An 18,624-nucleotide genomic window follows, 5' to 3' on the forward strand; every position below is an offset into this window, starting at 1 on the left:
AAGTCCTGCAGTATTGCTGTAAATCTTTACTGTTAGCTGTGAAATGTCCTCACCATCATTAGCTAGATCTATTCTACTCACTTCTCTGCCTATTTGACTCTATAAATAAAGTTCTCTAAAAGCCATAAACTGCAGCAATCTAGCCACAAAATTAAAACACGAAGACAGAGAGCCTATAATTAATTTAATATTTCATGTAACTATTAACAACATTGAATTTCATATCTGTACACCTGCAATCCTTCTTTAAGCATCAGTGTCACCTTTGCCATTCATACCAGAGTAAGAATTTTTAGAATTTCATACACAAACTCTTAACTTGGGATTTAAAATATTTATTTTATAAAATCTAAATCCAACCAGCACACCTCATGACTTAATTTCTTTCTGCTCCACAGGTTTCAGGCGCTTTTTAATGACAAGCTCTCCCCTGGTTGTCAGAAAGGTGCTGGACACTTCCTCTTCTGTTGGCAGCCCGTGGGGTAGTTTCAGTGGCTGTATTCTACAGGCAAAAGAGTCTGCTTAGTGAAGTCCTGTGACTAGAGGAGAGTTACATTAAATGTTCTAAATTTACCAAAAAATAAACAAACAGTTAGCAAACCTTATTAGATGTTTAATAACTTTCAGTCTGGAATTCACGGAAGGGATATTTTTGTGCAGTCTTGGCTGATGTGCCTATGTAAGGGAAAAAAGAGATTTTACAAATGTGTTGCCAAATCCCAAATCTTTGTTTGCTGAATTTTGCACACTACCAGTAAAAAAATAAATCACACTTGCAAATCTAAGATTTAGAGAAGTGTCATGCATCAAGAACACACATAAACATGCAATCAAAACCTGACTACAGTAAAATTACAATTTCAGCTTTATTCCTATTCCATTATAAATGTATTTTTCTTCCAACTGTTAATAATAGTGTAAATGAACAAGAGTTTAGGGACAAAACTGCTTCCTTCAGTTATATCTTACATTGATCAAGCACACATTTTTTTCTCTGTAATATAACACTGACTAGACAAATCTTTGCAGAATGTGCAGTTGGCCTGAACAATGTGGATAAACACATCTTTAACACAAACTTTTAGAGTCTTGAATTTGGAAGCCTTTTCATTGATAAATGAGTTTTATTTGCCTTCCTACAATATCTGAATAATATGACCCCCAGAGAACTGAATTCATAGTATTTACAAACCTATTTCTATTATTTTAGAAGAATTGTCAGGGTAAAGTTCTCCTCAGGCAATGCAGCACAATACCACACAGAGATATTCTGAATTCCCACTCAAAGCACATTTGGCACAAACATTCCCCTCAGCTCCTAAACACATCATCAGCTTCTCAGATTGGCTTACAGCTGCTATAAATGTAATTCTGGTTTGTGACTGTAAAACTGAGGTCCTTAAAAACCCCACCACCTTAGTGCTACATTTCTGACATACACAAAAAGTATAAAGAACAACAATCATACTTTATCCAGTCCCAGATCACGTATTATCTTCTTTTCCCAATATGGGCGACCAATGACACTTTTTATTCTAGTAATAACGTGGATTTTGTGGGGCTCCTCAGGGTCACCTCCATACTTTTCATGATCTCCAGGCCGTGGATGAAATACCTAGAATAAAAAGTTCACAAAACCGGAGGTTTTTTCCCTAAATATCTGTTCTACAGTTAACTACTGTCTAAAACATACTTCAACCTTGGTAAAAATTCTTACATATATTTTTCTTTTCAGGTGGTCAAAGCACCAACAAAGTGATCTCAAATTTAGCTTTTATAATATGAAGTCAAACACACTTTCATAATGGTTTGCTGATAAATACAGTAACTCTTGAGCTTGGCCCCACAAATGCACAGAAATACAAGGACAACACCCTGTACCAGCACAACACCTAATTCACGTGAATTTTATCAGGGAGCCTGTGCTCAGCCTCTAGATGGCAAGTTTTTCCACAGGCTTTAAGAATGCTTTTAAGGAAAAGAGTCAACCGACACCAGATGGTATCTTACAAAAATAAACTAAAACTGTAAATGGAAAAATGTAAAGCGCAAGTCAAACACATACCGAGTCTGGAATTCTCGACCTGGTAAAGAGACAACGAACCCACGCCGGGGACGCCATCCCTTCCATCCTCCTCCCCAGCATCTGCAAAGAGAGGAGGGCATAAGTCGTCTGCGCTCTCCTTACAGCTCTGAATAGTCGTAAACACACGATGATACAGCTATGAGTCCCAGCCCCACCTGGATCCCCACCTTCCCAGCGGCTGCGGAGCCCCGAACAGGATCCCCAACTGGATCAAATCCCACGAGACACCACTTGGATCCATCCCCTCGCCGGAACGCCATCTGGATCCCCACTTTCCCGGAGGCTGCAAGCCCCAGCCGGATCTCTCCACGGATCCCCACCTGGGTTTCCCCTCCCCCCGGACCCCCACTTGGATTCCCCCCACACACGCGATCCCCACGCCCCGATCCTCACCTTCCCAGCCCCTGCGAGCCCCAGGCCCGCCCGGCCTGCCCCGGCCGCCATCTCGGCGCGCACCCTTCGTTCCGGCCGGACAGCGGTGTCGCGGCACTTCAGTTCCGAGGGGGCGGAAGGACAGCGGTGTGACACGTCCCCTCTGTTCCCCCGCCCAGTTTCTGGTTCCCCGTGCCGCTGCCCGTCGCCATCCCGGTCCGTGTCCCGGTCCCTGTGCCGGTCCGTGTGCCGGTCCGTGTGCCGGTCCGTGTCCCGTCCCTGCCCATGTCGCAGGCGCGGAGCGATGGCACTGCCGCGCTGGAACGGGCCGGGGCGGAGACGGTGAAGCGGGCGGTGCAGCTGGACGCGGCGTCTCGGTTCCAGGAGTCGCTGGTGTGTTACCAGGAGGGCATCGACCTCCTGCTGCAGGTGGTGAAAGGTACCGGGCTGGGCACCGCCGTCGGGGCTCGGGGTGGCCCTGGGGACACGCGGGAGGGAGGGAGAGCTGGTGGTCTCCTCCCGGGAGAGCCGGACCAGGCAGGGCTGGGGAGGGCCGGCCCCTGTGTTTAACTGGCCCATGACTTTTTTGATTCACAGCCACGGCAGATGAGGCGAAAAAGCACCGCTACCGGCAGAAGATATCCGAGTACATGACCAGAGCCGAAGACATTAAAAAACACATTGAGAAAGAGAAACAAGGTATAAATACCTACATGGGGGATACCAAGAGGAGGGAGTCAGGCTCTTTCCAATGATGGACAATGATCAGGACACGAGGCAAGGAGTAGAAACTGATGCACAAGAAATTCCACCTGAATATGAGGAGGAACTTCTTTACTGTGGGGCTGATGGAGCACTGGAACAGATGGTCCAGAGAGGGTGTGGAGTCTTCCTCTTGGAGATACCCAAGAACCGTCTGGACACACGGTGCCCTGTGCTCTGGGATGACCCTGCTTGAGCAGGAGGTTGGACCAGATGTTCCACTGCGGTCCCCTGCAGACTGACCCGTTCTGTGATTCCATGAGCTGTGGTGTACCCCACGTACCCATTTGCTTTTAATTGTCTGTTGTTACGTGAATGTTTGATGGGCGAGGTGGCTTAACACAGAAATTATGTCCTGACCTTTACTTAAAAAGAGACTTACTTTCCTTTCAGATGGCAAATACCATAAACAGATCAGGATAGAAGAAAACGCAACAGGTTTTGGCTATGAAAAGCTTTTCCATGAGTACCTCACTGAGATTGTTTCTGAAGTTTGGGTGGAGGACCCGTACATTCGGCAGGTTCATCAGGCAAGTAGATACTCGGTGTAACTGATACAGATGTAGCCACTACAGAAATTCTGAGCTACTAAATTAAATAAAACTTTTTCAGTTGTATAACTTTCTACGATTCTGCGAGATGCTAGTTAAGGGGCCGTGCAAGGTGAAAACAATCCACCTCCTCACTTCCTATGATGTGGTAAGTGTCTAGATTTTGGGTTCTATTTCCCTATACTCAGGTGATGTCACATGCAAAACAAAATATAAAAATACAGACTTATTCCTACTTACCAGAACTTGTTGGGCTCAGATGCTTTCAGCAGAAAACACAGATTAAGAGAAAAATAAAAATGTGATAGTTGAACGTAAGTAATTTTTTAAGTTCAGAGTTTTCTCATAACTCTAGCAAGTTCTGGGTAAGCGGAATCTTAAACTGAAATTTCTGTGAAAGTTTTGTTGTGGAAAATGTCATAAAAACCAAAGCATCTGTTGAGACAAGGGTTTTTTTGCTCTTCCAACAGCTGTATTTGTCATTTTAGAGGCTTTCATGAGCGGAAATCTCTCAAGCTATCACTGCACTTACTTAAACTATTACTGCACTTATTTTGGCTCAAATACTACATATCTAGTTTCAAAGCACTGAGTGAGCTCCTCCTCCACATCCCTTAGCAAATATACCTGGTGTCTGTCTGCTTTTTATCCTGCCTTTGAAACTGTAAATTTGCCTTCATCCAAGTTACTTTTTTTTGGTTTACTTTGATACTAAAAACGTTTGTGGGTTTAAGAAGAGGTGACCAGAAGTAGAACATATAGTTAAAAAAAACAACCAAAACCCCATCACGTTATTTTCACTTTTGATAGGGTAGTGGGAGGAGTCAGCAGTTGAGTGTCTTGGAAGAAATAAAACAGTCATTGAGTAATTATGGAGTAACACTGAAGATTGACTTTTCATCTTCAATACACGATCGAGAAATCAGGTGAGTGATACAAAAATGAGCGAATTCCAGTTATTTGAAGACATACTATTTAACCCTAACTTTTGAGACAATTACAGCTGTGGTTAACAAAGTAAAAGGCAGTGGCCCTCACTGGATGAAATCAGCCCTCGATAGTTCCACATTTTCTAATTGTGAATATAATATTAGTTGTGTCTGTACAGAATGGTGTCTTCTGTGGTTCACGCAGGTATTGGTGACACTAGGAAATAATTGTGATTGAAACAAGGTGCTTGTGCATCACATGGATGTAACCTTTTTATCCAGTGTACTCATAGCATTAAAATTTGTGCATTTTTAAAACAGATTCAACAATGGGTGGATGATTAAGATTGGAAGGGGTCTTGATTATTTTAAGAAACCAAAGGTAAGGATGCTTTGACTTTTTAAATTAACTTAAAATGAGCTCTTCTACAATATATGCTCACCATGTAAATTCTGTTCATTTCTGCAGGGTCATTTCAGCATTGGATACTGTGACTTTGATTTGAGACCTTGTCATGAAACAACAGTGGATGTCTTTCATACTAAATACACGAAGAAAACATGATCAGAAATGACTGCTTTTAATAAGTGTTTTCATAAGCATAAAAATGTAAGACTGGAAGGTGTTGCTTGAGTCCAACTGGTTGTCCACAGAAGCAACTCTTTGAAGTACTTAGTGCAGCACAGCTTTTATAATCTATAGGTTTAAGAATATTTGAGACTTTTCAGTCTGAGACAACGCAACTACATGATTCCTTCACTGTACTTCTGTAATCTTAATTAATACAATCCATGTCTAAATTTTATCTTGATTTCATAATAGACCCTCAGTATTGTCTTTCAAAGGTCTCTTTACCGCCATTTTTATTTTTACTGTTGATTTTGTCTTGAGCCAGTTTTGGATTTTGTATCTTCAACTGACCACCTCACAATCATTGGAAGCTGGGCTGCCACATGTCCTCTTTTATAAGTAGTCTTATTTATTTCCTTTAATTCCTGTATTCTAGTCATGACTACTGTTTTGCTGGGTTTTGGTCAATCCTGTAATACTTTATTTCCCAGACTTTACCAGCAATCCCAAATTTAACATTCCGTTTTCCAAGGTCTTTGCCTACAAACGTGGTAGCATTCAGTACACAGTCATTTTAGGGTTGTCTTACGTGTCTCTGAATAATGGATTTTGGACTGGGAAGGCTGCAAACACCTGTATTCTCTTCCCTGTCACTCCTGTGTGTTCTTTGATTCTGTGATACATGGTCATACACCTGATATCCGTCCTTTGCGTTAGGTGTGGAAAGGATGTGTGATCCTCTCCAGTCTTACTCTCTGACTTTAAAGTCCAATGGCTGCCTTTTCATGCCACTCTCAACTGCAGTAAGCTAATTCCCTACTACTAGGTAGTCCCCTAAAAAGAGTAAATTTAAGTTTTTTCAGAAGCTGGATACCCTGAGTAGCTCAGTTGGTCAGAGTATGGTGTGAGTAATGCCAAGGTCATGTGTTTGGTCTCTGTAAGGGCCATTCACTTGAGAGCTGGACTTGATCCTTGTGGATCCCTTGCAACTCAGAATACTCTGTGATTCTAAGCAATATGCTATTTAGAATAAAGACAGAGTCTTCCCTTGTCATTCCTTCACCCTTTGGAAACCAGAAGGTATTACCAGAGGAGCTGCTTTTTTTCTTTTATACAAGAGTTCTTTGTTAGCAAGGATCTGCCTAAGTCATACACTCTGACATGAAAAACAGGCAGTGGCCTCTTTTTCAGGTCCCATCAAAATCTTTTCAGCCTCAGGAGTGACATGTGCCTTACACTTTCTGCCTTGTAATACAGTAGGACTCTATATTCTAGTAGCATGTTTATTGCTAGAACTTTTTCTGTCTCCTATATTTCTTTTTCCTGATGGTTGGTGTTTTCCATTATCTTCTTTTTTTCTTAATGTGCTATATTATTTAATTTTCTGTCATCTAATGCTGATATTCTTTTCCTCTTGCCTTTAACAACAAATCTGTTCCACAGCAATCAATAAGAAATGGAGCTGGTCTTTGCCTTGTTTTCTGGGTCAGTTTGCCAGTGGTCTGCCTTCTTTATCCTTTCTATAATAATATTTCAGCTTTGCAGTGTTGCATCAGCAAAATGAATAATACATGTGCCACAGAGCTGTGTGCTACTAGTCATTCCCCCAGACATTCCATAGGAGCTCCCTTGCTTGCTGCTGTGATACCAAGTTTTTAGTCACTGTTGTGAATTTTATTCAGTTATGTATAATATATGCCTATTTTTAATGGGAATAAAGGTTATTTTTTATTATTTGTAGCTTCAGTATTCTGTTTGATTTCTTCACTGAATTGGGAAATTCAAGGAAGCTGTGTAATGCCTCATAGATCCACCCATGTTCTGGAGAAGGCTTACTGTAAATACAGTAATTTCCCAAATGTGAAGCTTTGTGCCTTTTAACCTAGTCCAGCAATTTCAAACATAGAGAATCACAGAATTAACTAGGCTGGAGAAGACCTTTGAGATCATTGAGTCCAACCTATGACCTAGCATCACCTTGTCAACTAGACTATCCAGTCTTCTTAAACACCTCCAGGAACGGGGACTCCACCACCTCCCTGGGCAGCCCTTCCAATGCCCAATCACTCTTTCTGTGAAGAATTGTTTCCTGATGTTCAGCCTAAACTTCCACTGGTGCTGCTTGAGGCTGTGTCCTCTTACCCTGCTGCTGGTTGCCTCGGAAAAGAGCCCAACCCCCACCTGGCTACAACCTCCTTTCCGGTATCAATAAATAGCCTGTGTTCTGACCTAATCAAAATTGCATTACACTTATTCTTCAACAACAGTAAAATACATCCTGAGCCTTTCTTTCATAATTTTACTATATATTGAGCTATTATTTTTATTTAGCATTGAAACTGTCACTTCCTGTTCATTATTGCCTTTTAATGGAAAATTTCTGCTAGATGGTAACAGAAGGAACCTCTTTCTCCTAAATATGTATTTGAATTTCCAAATGTTCAGCTTTGATACCAGTACCCATGGCAGCAGGGACTCTCAGCTTTGTGCCAGGCAGTGCAAGAACAAAGGAGGCACAAACAGCCTCTGTCCCAGTTAGCCTCTCCTGCCGTCATCACATAAATCCCAACATTAAACTTCCTAATCCTTCCCCTGCTCTTGCACACGCATGGACAAAAGCCCTAACGCAGGGTGGAACTACAGTGATTCACCACCCAGTGATTCACTACTCAGTGCTGAGCTGAGCTCACTGCGGTGCTTGTACAGCAGAGGCACGGGGGTACCAGCACTCTGCAAGAAGGGACTTTCAAACAGAAACCAGGGAACATCCCTCTCCACACAGCTCAGGGGCTGAGACATGGCCTTTGGGCTACTACCCACAAAGAGCAGGATGCAGGCTGGGGCATCCAGTGCAGCAGCACAACACCAGTTTTGCACCTGCCCCATCCCATCTGTGTCAGCCATTTGTACCTTCTCTGCTACAGGGCCAATTTGGGATGCCCTCACCATTTTCCTGATTCAAGCAGCAATGATGTCTTGTCAGCAGTGGTTTCAATCCTACAGTTTGGGAACATCAGGTGCAGGTAGTGTGAAATTTAATTGTGAGATTAAAAAAAAGCACAAGATTGAACAGTTTGTTTTCTACAAGCTGAATTTTTCTCTTACTAGTGAACGTTTTAATTTTGTTTTCAGTACATTAAGTAAAAAAGCAGAAGTTTAACTTCCATTTTCAAAATGCAAGTCACATTAACATTATCATATTCTCACACAGTAGACTCCACCTGCTGTGCAACTCATCATCTTGTGGACACACTCTTAGCAATGTTGTCACAAGCGTAGTGGTTTCGTTTGGGCAAAACTTACTGCCAGTAAGACTCTTGACCAGTTCACTGTACAGTCCTGGTGGCAGCCACTGCTCTGGCAGATCAATGTTACAGACTTCAATCCTTCCATGCTTTACATCCATATTTACTTTAATGTCAAGAACAGAATCTTTATAGGCCATGTTAAAACAAGTGCTAACGCTGAACTTTGGTGTCTTTCCGTACACCCATTCCCAGGTTTGTAGTTCTTTAGTTTTGTTACTAATTCCAGGAAGCAGAGTCTCATCAGCTGGATTTATTATGGTGATATGGTGATCTATTTGGTGTTGTGTAGCATATTCTTTAGCAATGGCATCCAGGAGCATCTCAGAAGTTAAACTAGGATCCTCTTCAAAGAGATTTTTCACTGAGGCAGGCACACTAGGAGTGGCATTACTCTTTAGCCCTTTATAAGGACTTTTTAGCACAGAAGATAAAACAAACTTATCTGCATTACAGAGCAAGGTACAGTGGTGATAAGCACTTGTCCTTCCCAGCTTTGCAGCAGTGCCTGAGATTTTGTATTGCCTGTCTAGCAAGATGTCGTATCTGTCAGTGACATGTACATCTAACTGGGGTCGCAAGGCTTTCAGTGCCTTCACAACAAGCTTCAGGTTTTCCATTCGTTCATATTTTTTTCGGGTTGTGAAGAAAGTCAAATTGATATTACCTAAGTCATGGTAAACTGTCCCTCCTCCACTTCTCCTCCTAGCTAGTTTTATATTTTTTTGCCTCAATAGCCTGAGGTTGCATTCCTGCCAGGGATTCTGATGTCTCCCTATTACCACAGCAGGGGAATTTCTCCAAAGGAAAAGGACCTGTTGCTTCTCTAAATCCATGTGGTCATGGATCCAGTCTTCCACAGCTAGATTTTGGTAAACATCATTAGAAACAGACTGAATAATGAGGCCTCCACTAGCTGTGCTCCAGAAGCAAGCTTTTGGAGTTCTGAGGATGCAGGACAGCCAAAGGCAGTTCTTTATTGACTGGAGTACCATGTTTTTAATAACTGGACAGCGGATGGAAGGAATGCCTGCTCTGCTAATACCGAATGCGGCAGGAGCGCAGCCGGCTCTTGTGACTGAACTGCAATGCCAGTGGCAGCCATGAGACAGTCATGCACTTCCCACAGAAGCACGCGAGTTCCAAGGCATGGCGCTCCTCCGGTGATGCCGCTCAGACCCTGGCGGGAGCCTCCCAGAACATCCGGGGGTGTCAGGGTAGCTGCTCCTCGCGGCCCCTGGTGCCTGAAAGACCAAAGGAAGAAACGGAATGTGTATTTTCCCCTCACTCAACGCAGCCTTGCTAATGCCGTTTCGCTTTGTAGTCCAGCTTTGTTAGGGTTTTCTGCCTTTTTTTCCATGGGGTTCCTGGCGCGGTGTCCCCGCAGCCCCTGGCGCCGCGCCCCCGCCCGCACAGCCCCGCCGGGCGCCCTGCGCTACTCACGGCGGGGAGCGGAGCGGTCCCGGCGCCCGTGACCCTGCGGGCTCCTTGGAACCGGCGGCCTCGGGAGCACCTTCCGCTTCCCGGGTGAGAGGTGCTGGGGGCGGGCGCTGCGCCTGCCCTGTAGCCGGGGAGGAGTCGCGGCGCCGGGCTGGGAGCCGGGCCTGGTGCTCGGTGAGGGCCGGGGTTCCGCCTGTCCCGGCGCAGCCACGGCGCTGGGCGGGGGAGCGAGCTGGGAAGAAGCGGGAATGACTGGGTTACAGACTCACAGCATGGGTCAGGTTGGAAGGGACCACATTGGGTCTTCTGGTCCAGCCTCCTGCTCAAGCAGGGTCGTCCCAGAGCACGCGGCACAAAGTTGTGTCCAGGATGTTCTTGAATATCCCCAGTGAGGGAGACTCCACACCCTCTCTGGACAATCTGTTCCAGTGCTCAGTCACCTTAGCAAAGAAGTTCGTCCTCATGTTCAGGTCGAATTTCCCGTGCATCAGTTTCTGGCTATTGTTTCTTGTCCTATTGCTTGGCACCTTTGGGAAGAGCCTGGCTTTGTCCTCTTCACACCTTCACTTCAGATACTTAGGGGCATTGCCCACAATATTTACAGCGTCACGGCAACAAGAGGCCGGTGCACAATGCATAAAATGGATGATTTTTCTTGCAAGACCCAGATGTGCAGTTCCTCTCTGCAGGATATTGTGGATGCTAGAAGCTTTTATGAGTTCACAAGGCGACTGAAAGGGTTAACACAAATGCACAGAGACTTTTGAAATAAACAGAAACTCTCTATAATGCTCATGAAGGTATAGAAGCTAAATGTTGATAGCATAATTCGTTAACAAGCTGGAAAGTGATCAAAGACTACCTGTACTGCCGGCAGCAGATTGTCTTCAGATTTGCATTTAGGCCATTCGAGCAGACCTCAGCTACAATTCTTCTTCAAAAGCTGTTGTCTGTGCTTAAGCTCACACCATGGGACAATGTTCAGTGCTAGCTGAAGATTTTTATCCACAGTATTATCCCTATGGACAAATATGTGCTGTATTTCTCTCGGTGATGGATGTGTATTTCTAAAAGGTACATTGCATGTCTTTGTCTTCCCTTCTGCCTTAAAAGAACTGTGTGGCTGTAGTAGGGCAAGTAGAAAGTAAGAAACCATCACAACGTGTGCTGGTGGTGATTAGTGAGAGAAACAGGTTCTAAAAGGAACTTGGTGTGATGTGTGTGCCAGCAACTGGAATGTTGTACTGTCATATTAAAAAAACAAAAAAAGATTGGGAATTTTTAAAAGCAATTTGAAATGGGCATAACTTTTCACTGAATTAGACTGGTGATAATTTTTCACTGGGGTGAACTATTCTGTAATGTACAAGATAAAGAGCATGTGGACTTTGTCCATAAAAATGTGCTGGAAATCAACGTTGAAGGCAGTTGACAAAATACAAAAGTGAACCCATGCACTCTAGCACTGGTCAGAAGTATGGAAATGCATCTGATGTTACTAAAACCCAAAGAAAATGTGGGACCATTTGTTTCCATTTTGTCACTTGATTCTTGAACATTTGCAGTGTGTCATTTTGCCACGGGGTGTCCCTAAAAACCTACTGTGAACTGTTGCAGTCTGTTTTTCTATTCAAAAACTGTTTTCATAGTTAGAACCATAATTTGCTAAAAAATGTAAAGTGCAGAGTACTAGGTGGACATAAAAATGTCATGGGTCTGTTTCTGATAAGCTTAAAGATGAAATACACGTGCAACGATAAATGCTTTCCTATTGTTGAGGACAAATCCAGCAAGATAATTAGAAATATTCTGACGATAAAAGTATGAATTTGTAAATGCACAGCATGATTTATTTATCTCTTCTGGATTGGACGTTTAAAAATTTTTTATGTTCCTACTACTATTGTATAAATCACATATCTGTAAAATACAGCAATTATTATTTTCACTTTTGAAAACAATCCTGTGTATGAATTTAATTTCTTCTTTGATCAACAAAGCATTGTTTGGTATACAAAAAGCAATGCAACTGCTCTGCACAACATTAACCAGCATTAAGATATAAAAGATAACTGATCATATGTCCCTTAGAGGATACCTTAGACATACCAGAACAAAACCAATTTAAAATGTATAATGCCACTCCTAAAATGAATTTTTATGCAGAGTAATTCTGTTAAAGTTAGGAAAACATGAAATGCCCTTTTCACATCTCTTTTGGAGATAAAAATGATAATGCAGAGTCTCCTCTTCCACCTTGCCAAAATCTGAAAGAAAGATTTAGAAGAAATCCAGGATGGGGAGAGGGAAAAGAAAACAACTTGTCTTGCTCTGTTTCTGGAAGTTAAAATCTTCCAATTTGTTTTCTGACTTTCGGTGGGGATTGTATTTCAGAGGTGTTATTCACTCCTAATGTCTCAAAAGGTGAGCTGTATCCATGAGTGCTTAATAGTGGCTGCTTGCCAAAAGACCCCATTATTCACCCTGCACTGTCTCCAGAATATAAAACCTGTGCTAGTGGCTAGCAGGGAAGAGAGGACACTTTGTCTGGTTTCTCACCTTGACTTTGGGACTACCTAAAGCAGCCTCTTTCAAAGGCTGTTTATATCCTTGCCATGAGGAGGCAGTAGGAGTCACAGGGTTCAAAAGGCCTCCTTACCCTTTTTGCATCACTTTTCTTCAAAGGCACCAGTCTGCTTGTCCCTGTCTGTGCTGTTCCAGGAAGAAGATATGTGCAGCCAGAGGTACTGTAAATAAGAACTCTTATCTTGGGATATAAGAAAACATAAGAAGTAATTTCTCTCAAATGATTTTGTTGGTGGAATAAAGAAAAGCATAATTAGCCTCGTAATACTCTGAGGTTTTAACTTCACAGTGTTTGTAAACCAGTAATAATGTTAGTCCTGGCATTAAAAATCAGGAATGTGTTCAGACTGGGGTTTATTATATATGCAAAGCTAATGTTTGACACTGTGAAGAAACAAGTGTAGTGCTAAGGGTAATATTTATTCTGGATGATACAACTGGCACATAGTCTTACAAATAGATACATAAATTAGATGGGCTTTGGATAGAAGATAAGGTTTAATTAAAGGAAGCTACTTTCACAAGATTAAGTCAGCCTTATTTAACACTTATTTTGTTCTTGTCAGGCCAGAGAGATTGTGTGGCAATTGCTGGAGTTTTCATCTGTAAAAGTGTCTCCTTGGATATTAGTTTCTGGAAGAGATGAACCTAATTCGAGGTGTTCAGCTGAGCTCCCTGAGCTCACTGTCAGTCCCGGCTGATCAGCTGTGGCAGTTTCAGAATACCCATCTCTCTCCTGGGGCTGGACTGACAAGACTTGGCTGCTTGGCTTTGTCTCTGAAATCTTCTGACCTGTAAGCATTGCTCATGCTGCCTTTCCCTGCCTTTTGCTGAGGCTTTTGCATTAATCACAGGCAAGGCCTATGCTCCATGTGTGGGCCTGGGAAGTTTGGGTTAAAGGTGCTTTAAAAGAATTTTTTAAAAGATTTTCACTCAAAACAGCAATGGGCGGTGTCTGAGTATGCCAATTTATGATCCATCCCCCTGTTTCCATCCCCAAATAACTATGAAGAATTTAACTGTTATTTGAGGAAGTAACATTTTTTTCTGTCAAGATGTGGAGAGATTGTTGTGTCACTTGAGGAGAAGCTTGGCTTAACTACCTCCCCCAACAAAAAAGCTCTTCAAAAAGATGCAGTAGCAACCGGTCACTCAGTATTCATTTGTACTTAAAACCAAAAAGAAATATGAGCACCTTTCCTTGACTTTAGTAATGTTTATTGAGAAACTGTGCTCTACATAATAAACCTGATACTGAAAGTTGAATTTTCATAGATAAGAGTTATTCAAAAACCTCCCAAGATGAAATCAAGTAGAGAAATAATTAAAATTTCTATGGAAGTAGTGGTCATAAATATTTATATCAGAATTAACGGGAAAAGGGGTTTACTGATAATTTTGTACAAGATTTTACAATGCATCTTTTTAGAAATGTTTTTTAGGAATATTTCTAACCTCTCATTTTATAGAATTTCAGTCATATACACCTGTAGGAACTACAGATATTATGATCATTTTGGAAAGCAAGAGTAAAGAAAATAAAAGTGCAGAGACTGCATGCTTACTAGAAAGCTATTTAGGTAAGCTGTTGTGCTGGTACTGAGCCAGAAGTCAGTATGTCCATTACAGCTGCTTGGCTTCTGTCCTACAGAACTCCTGGCTCAAGGAAATCATGGAGTCACACAATAGCTTGGGTTGGAAGGGACCTTGAAGACCACCTAGTTCCAACTCCCCTTTCATGGGCAGGACACCTTCCATTAGACCATGTTGCTCAGAGCTCCATCCAGCCTGATGCTGAACACCTCCAGGTGTGGGGACTCCACAGCCTTTTTAGGCAACCTGTTCCAGTGTTTCATCACCCTCCTAAGAAGAAGTTAATTCTTCTTGAAAATAAATCCTTCTTCCCTATTATCTAATTTAAACCTTCCCTCCTTCAGCTTAAGGTCATTCCCCCTTGTCCTATCATTACATGCCCTGGTGAAAAGTCTCTCTCCAGCCTTCTTGTAAGCTCCCTTTAGATACTGGAAAGTCTCCCTGGAGCCTTCTCTTCTCCAGGCTGAACAACCCCATCTCTCTCAGCCTGTCTTCATAGGAGAGGTGCTCCAGCCATCTGATCAGCTTGGTGTCCCTCCTCTGGACTCCTCCAAAAAGGTCAGTGTCTTTCTCTAGCTCCAGACCTGGATGCAGCACTCCAGGTGGCGTCTCATGAGGGCAGAGTAGAGAGGGAAAACCACCTCCTTTGCCCTGCTGGGCACACTTCTTTTGCTGCAGCCCAGGATGTGGCTGGCCTTCTGGCCTGCAAGAGCACATTGCCAGTTCATGTTGAGCTTCTTGTCCACCAGCATCCTTAAGTCCTTCTCCCCAGGGCTGCTCTCCATCCATTCTCCTCCCAGCTTTGTGTCCATGTCACTGACAGATGTTAAATTGCACCAGCCCAGTATCAACCCCTGAAGAACACCACTGGTCTCCACGACATTGAGTCATTGGCCACTTTGAGTGCAACCATCCGTCTAATTTTTATCCACAGAATGGTCCATCTTGAAGTCCATGTCTCTCCTGATTGGAGACAAGGACGTTGTGCCAGACTGTGTCAAATGCCTTGCACAAGCCCAGGTAGATGACAGCAGTTGCTTTTCCCTCACCACTTACTTTACATCACTGCTGTAACCCCCTTGTAGAAGGCCACCAAATTTGTCAGGTATGATTTGCCATGGTGAAATCATGTTGACTGCCACTAATTACCTCCTTATTTTCCATGTGCCGTAGTATAGTTTCTTGGGGGATCTGTGTCATGGTCTTGACAGATACCAAGGTGTGAGGAATGAGACAACTCTTTTTAGAAATTAAAACAATTTATTAAAACAGAAAAATTGAAAAATTGCAAAAAAAAAACCTAACAAAATATAAAAATTTGGGATCCAGATGGCTCGAGAGATATGCCCCAGGAGCGCAGGGATTCAGGAACTTTAGGCTTAAGACAGCTCTGAACCTCAGGTAGAGAAAAAAATAAACTTGCAGTTTAGGCTGGTCAAAAAGAAATCTATTTCTAAAAGCCCCTAGAAAGGGGTAGGCTTCTCCAGCACTGCCTTAGCAAGCTGGAGAGGAAGGGAGAAGAGAGTGGGCGTGTCTTCTCTTACACTTTTATAGCTTTTGCTCCGCCCACAGTCCGCCCACAGCCCACCCACAGTCCACCCCCCTGGTTCAAGGCGGTTGGTGTTTTCCCCTTGACAGACCACCTCTGTCCACCAATGGCTCCTCCTGGTCAGAGGGGTGATATTAGTTGAGATAAGGGTCATGTGCTTATGGGGGGCTGGGCTGTTTGTTGCAACTGGGGTTTTTTTAAAATCTGCCTTGAAACCAAGATACAAGTAAAACATAAAAATACATCCAACACATCTTAAAACACTTGTAAAGGTATACAGTAAACACAGGAAGATCATTAAAAACTTGATTAGTGTACCTGGACTGATGGATTGATTTTAACATTCAATTTAAAAATATTAAGCTCAAATTAATTAAGGCACTTAATATGCAAAGACCAAGCACAAATAGGGATTTCATGTATGACAAGTCCCCCCTTTTTCTCTTATGCTCACATCTTTGGTCTTTGCATTTAAGTGGAGGTGGATAACTCTTCAGGGATAGATTCAAGCTCTTTAAAACTGTCCCACACTTGCTGGGCAATTTTTCTCTCCTTTCTAGTTTTCTTATTGTTACTATTATTGATATGCATAATCTTTTGAGCGAATGGTGGACGCTGCTGTTGTCCTTGAAGATCCTGGATCAGTGGCATGCTTTGGACGACAGTGGTGATTAGACGGATGAAACAAGGGATTAAACAAGGGAGAAAAATAAGTCCTGTAAGGGAAAGTCCAACAATAATTAAAGCTTTCTTCCACCATTGTCCTTGGAAAATATTTTCCCACCATTCAGAAGTGATCAAGGGCTGCCATTTCTGCACTGGAACATGGGCTAGTTTCCTGATGTTTTGGGTAATCTTGGTGATGGCTTCGCCGTGATCATCAATATGGATGCAGCAGTCTGAGGTGTTAAACTTGCCACATACTCCACCTTCTTCAGCTAGTAAATAGTCCAATGCCAGCCTATTTTGGTACACGGCTGCTCGAGTTTGCCCTTGCTGTGTGTTAAGTAGTTCAAGAGCAAGAGAGGTCTCATTAGTGATTACCTCAATTAGTGCTTGCAGTCTGATGATCCGGTTTAGCATGTAGATGGGAGTTCGGTACCCCCAGCTCCCATCCTGTGCCCATGTTGCAGGTCCATAAGTCTCTAGGATCCTCTCAGGTGGCCACTCTTCTTCTCCCCATCTCTGGGTCCCTCCTATTACATGTCTCTTAGTACGGAAAAGTTCATCATAAAGGGAGATTCCAAGGTGGGCTCCAGCGTTTTCAGCAAGTAGGAAGAAGTTTGGTTGAATGGCTCCAAGAGTGCAGCTCCCTTTCCAGCGAGGTGGTAAGTTGGAATAAGCTCGGTTACCACAGATCCAATAAAGGTCTTGTGGTGCTTCCCAGAAGTGGGGTTGTATACTTGCTGCTGTAATCCAGTACTTGGAAATTTGTGGCAGGACAGAATATGGATTTCCTTGATCCCAGCACTGCCAGAGTTTTTTAACAGGATTCAAAATGCAATTTTTGTTTTTAACCTTTTCTGCAGACCAGAATACATCTGGTTCTTGAGGTATCCACCAATGTTTTTGCCCATCAGTTACCAGGTACCTTTTGCATATTGTCTCACCAACTTCTTTTAAAAATTTTCTTCCTTTCCTCCAGATGCATTCTTCTCCAATAACAGTATTGCTTAGCAGCCAGGTTTCATTGTCATGTCTGGTTGTGGGGGAGAGATTACTCAGTCGGAGTAAATCGGGGGGTCCAAGACTGACTCCCCGCCAAGGCCAACTCTCCGATTCTAAAGTTCCTCCGCACACCCAGCAATTTGTTAAATTTAGCTGCTGTCCAATCCTTTCTGCCAGGTCAATAAACAAGTTTTTCCTTGACATCAAAGGATTGTTTTCTTTTTGTTTTTCCTTTTCTTCTATGACCACCTCTTGGATCAGATCAGTGTCATAGGTCTTTCTTTTTAACAAATCTTCTGTCTTGGTTATGTATCTAAAATTGAAACAGAGCCAATCGTCTTGGGAGGGGCACTCTCCCTTCTGCTTATGTATTTGGGTGCCAATGTTTTTGCCAATCCAGTACTTGTGACCTTTTTCTGAGCAGATACTCAACCTTGTTATGTTGTAACAAGATGGATTAACATAAGTATGTGCTCGGAAAAAGTGTCGAATTTGAAATGAGCCTCCTTCTGCCTGGTACACAGTCTTGTAACATCTGTTACAGCGGCTGTCGGCTGCTTGTGTAAAGGGAGGCCAGAGGACCCAGAGACAGATGACACTCAGTAGCAGGATGTTGCTCACTTTCCCCTTTAGGCATACCCGAGAGGAGCTGTCAGCATTTGGGTTGCCTCTGCTGGTGGGGGTTGTCATCTTTGCTTCTTTCGTCCTTTCTTTAGGCATCTCACCTTCAGATGGTTCTTCAGTGACCTCAGGCTTCTGGAAACTCATGGTTATTTTAGGGTTGGCCTTGTCAAAGATTAGAGTTATCGTGCCCATAATTTTGGAGTCTGATTGGACTGTTATTGGAAGAGAATGCTGGCTTCAAATGGAGCCTTACTATACAGTTGATGTGACAATATGGTTGTGTGAAGGCAGAATCTGTAAAAGGGAATAACAAAGAACAGAATTAACAGCAAAATATTTTCAACTTAGTTTAACAACTTGTAGCTAGCACTTATTACTGAGGTATAACTGGGGAAGAACTGGGAGTACAGGATTTTATTAACTTGGAGTGAGGGATGCTGAGTGGAGCTTTCAAACAGGGTGTTTAGTTTGATGGTTTGTCTGGAGGTTTCTTCTCTTCAATTGGTGGTGCCACCGGACCCTTCACTCTCTTGACATGCGTCCAGCCCTTTTCAAATGTCCGGACAGCTGTTTCAGTGGTTAGCTGGA

General features: G+C 43.0%; 3 protein-coding genes across 3 annotated transcripts; 1 reads left to right on the forward strand and 2 right to left on the reverse strand.

The window, feature by feature from the left end:
• Nucleotides 1–314: 314 nt before the first annotated feature.
• On the reverse strand, nucleotides 315–2,623 carry MRPL30 (mitochondrial ribosomal protein L30). The gene is made up of 5 exons (XM_069005922.1): nucleotides 2,480–2,623; nucleotides 2,066–2,146; nucleotides 1,469–1,615; nucleotides 602–675; nucleotides 315–502 (listed from the first exon to the last, which is right to left on the reverse strand). The coding sequence occupies exons 1-5, from the start codon at nucleotides 2,528–2,530 to the stop codon at nucleotides 370–372; spliced, it is 486 nt and encodes a 161-aa protein (XP_068862023.1). The 5' UTR covers nucleotides 2,531–2,623; the 3' UTR covers nucleotides 315–369.
• Nucleotides 2,624–2,677: 54 nt separating this feature from the next.
• On the forward strand, nucleotides 2,678–7,011 carry MITD1 (microtubule interacting and trafficking domain containing 1). The gene is made up of 7 exons (XM_069005915.1): nucleotides 2,678–2,897; nucleotides 3,056–3,157; nucleotides 3,614–3,750; nucleotides 3,833–3,919; nucleotides 4,582–4,697; nucleotides 5,022–5,082; nucleotides 5,170–7,011. Exons 1-7 carry the CDS (start codon nucleotides 2,744–2,746, stop codon nucleotides 5,263–5,265), a joined length of 753 nt encoding a protein of 250 aa, XP_068862016.1. The 5' UTR covers nucleotides 2,678–2,743; the 3' UTR covers nucleotides 5,266–7,011.
• Nucleotides 7,012–8,344: 1,333 nt separating this feature from the next.
• LIPT1 (lipoyltransferase 1) lies at nucleotides 8,345–10,096 on the reverse strand. Its single transcript, XM_069029117.1, has 2 exons — nucleotides 10,020–10,096; nucleotides 8,345–9,820 (listed from the first exon to the last, which is right to left on the reverse strand). The coding sequence occupies exon 2, from the start codon at nucleotides 9,569–9,571 to the stop codon at nucleotides 8,453–8,455; it is 1,119 nt and encodes a 372-aa protein (XP_068885218.1). The 5' UTR covers nucleotides 9,572–9,820; nucleotides 10,020–10,096; the 3' UTR covers nucleotides 8,345–8,452.
• Between the last annotated feature and the right edge of the window lie 8,528 nt (nucleotides 10,097–18,624).

Source organism: Aphelocoma coerulescens, chromosome 1 (genome assembly GCF_041296385.1).
Source record: "Aphelocoma coerulescens isolate FSJ_1873_10779 chromosome 1, UR_Acoe_1.0, whole genome shotgun sequence".
Lineage (NCBI taxonomy): Eukaryota > Metazoa > Chordata > Aves > Passeriformes > Corvidae > Aphelocoma > Aphelocoma coerulescens.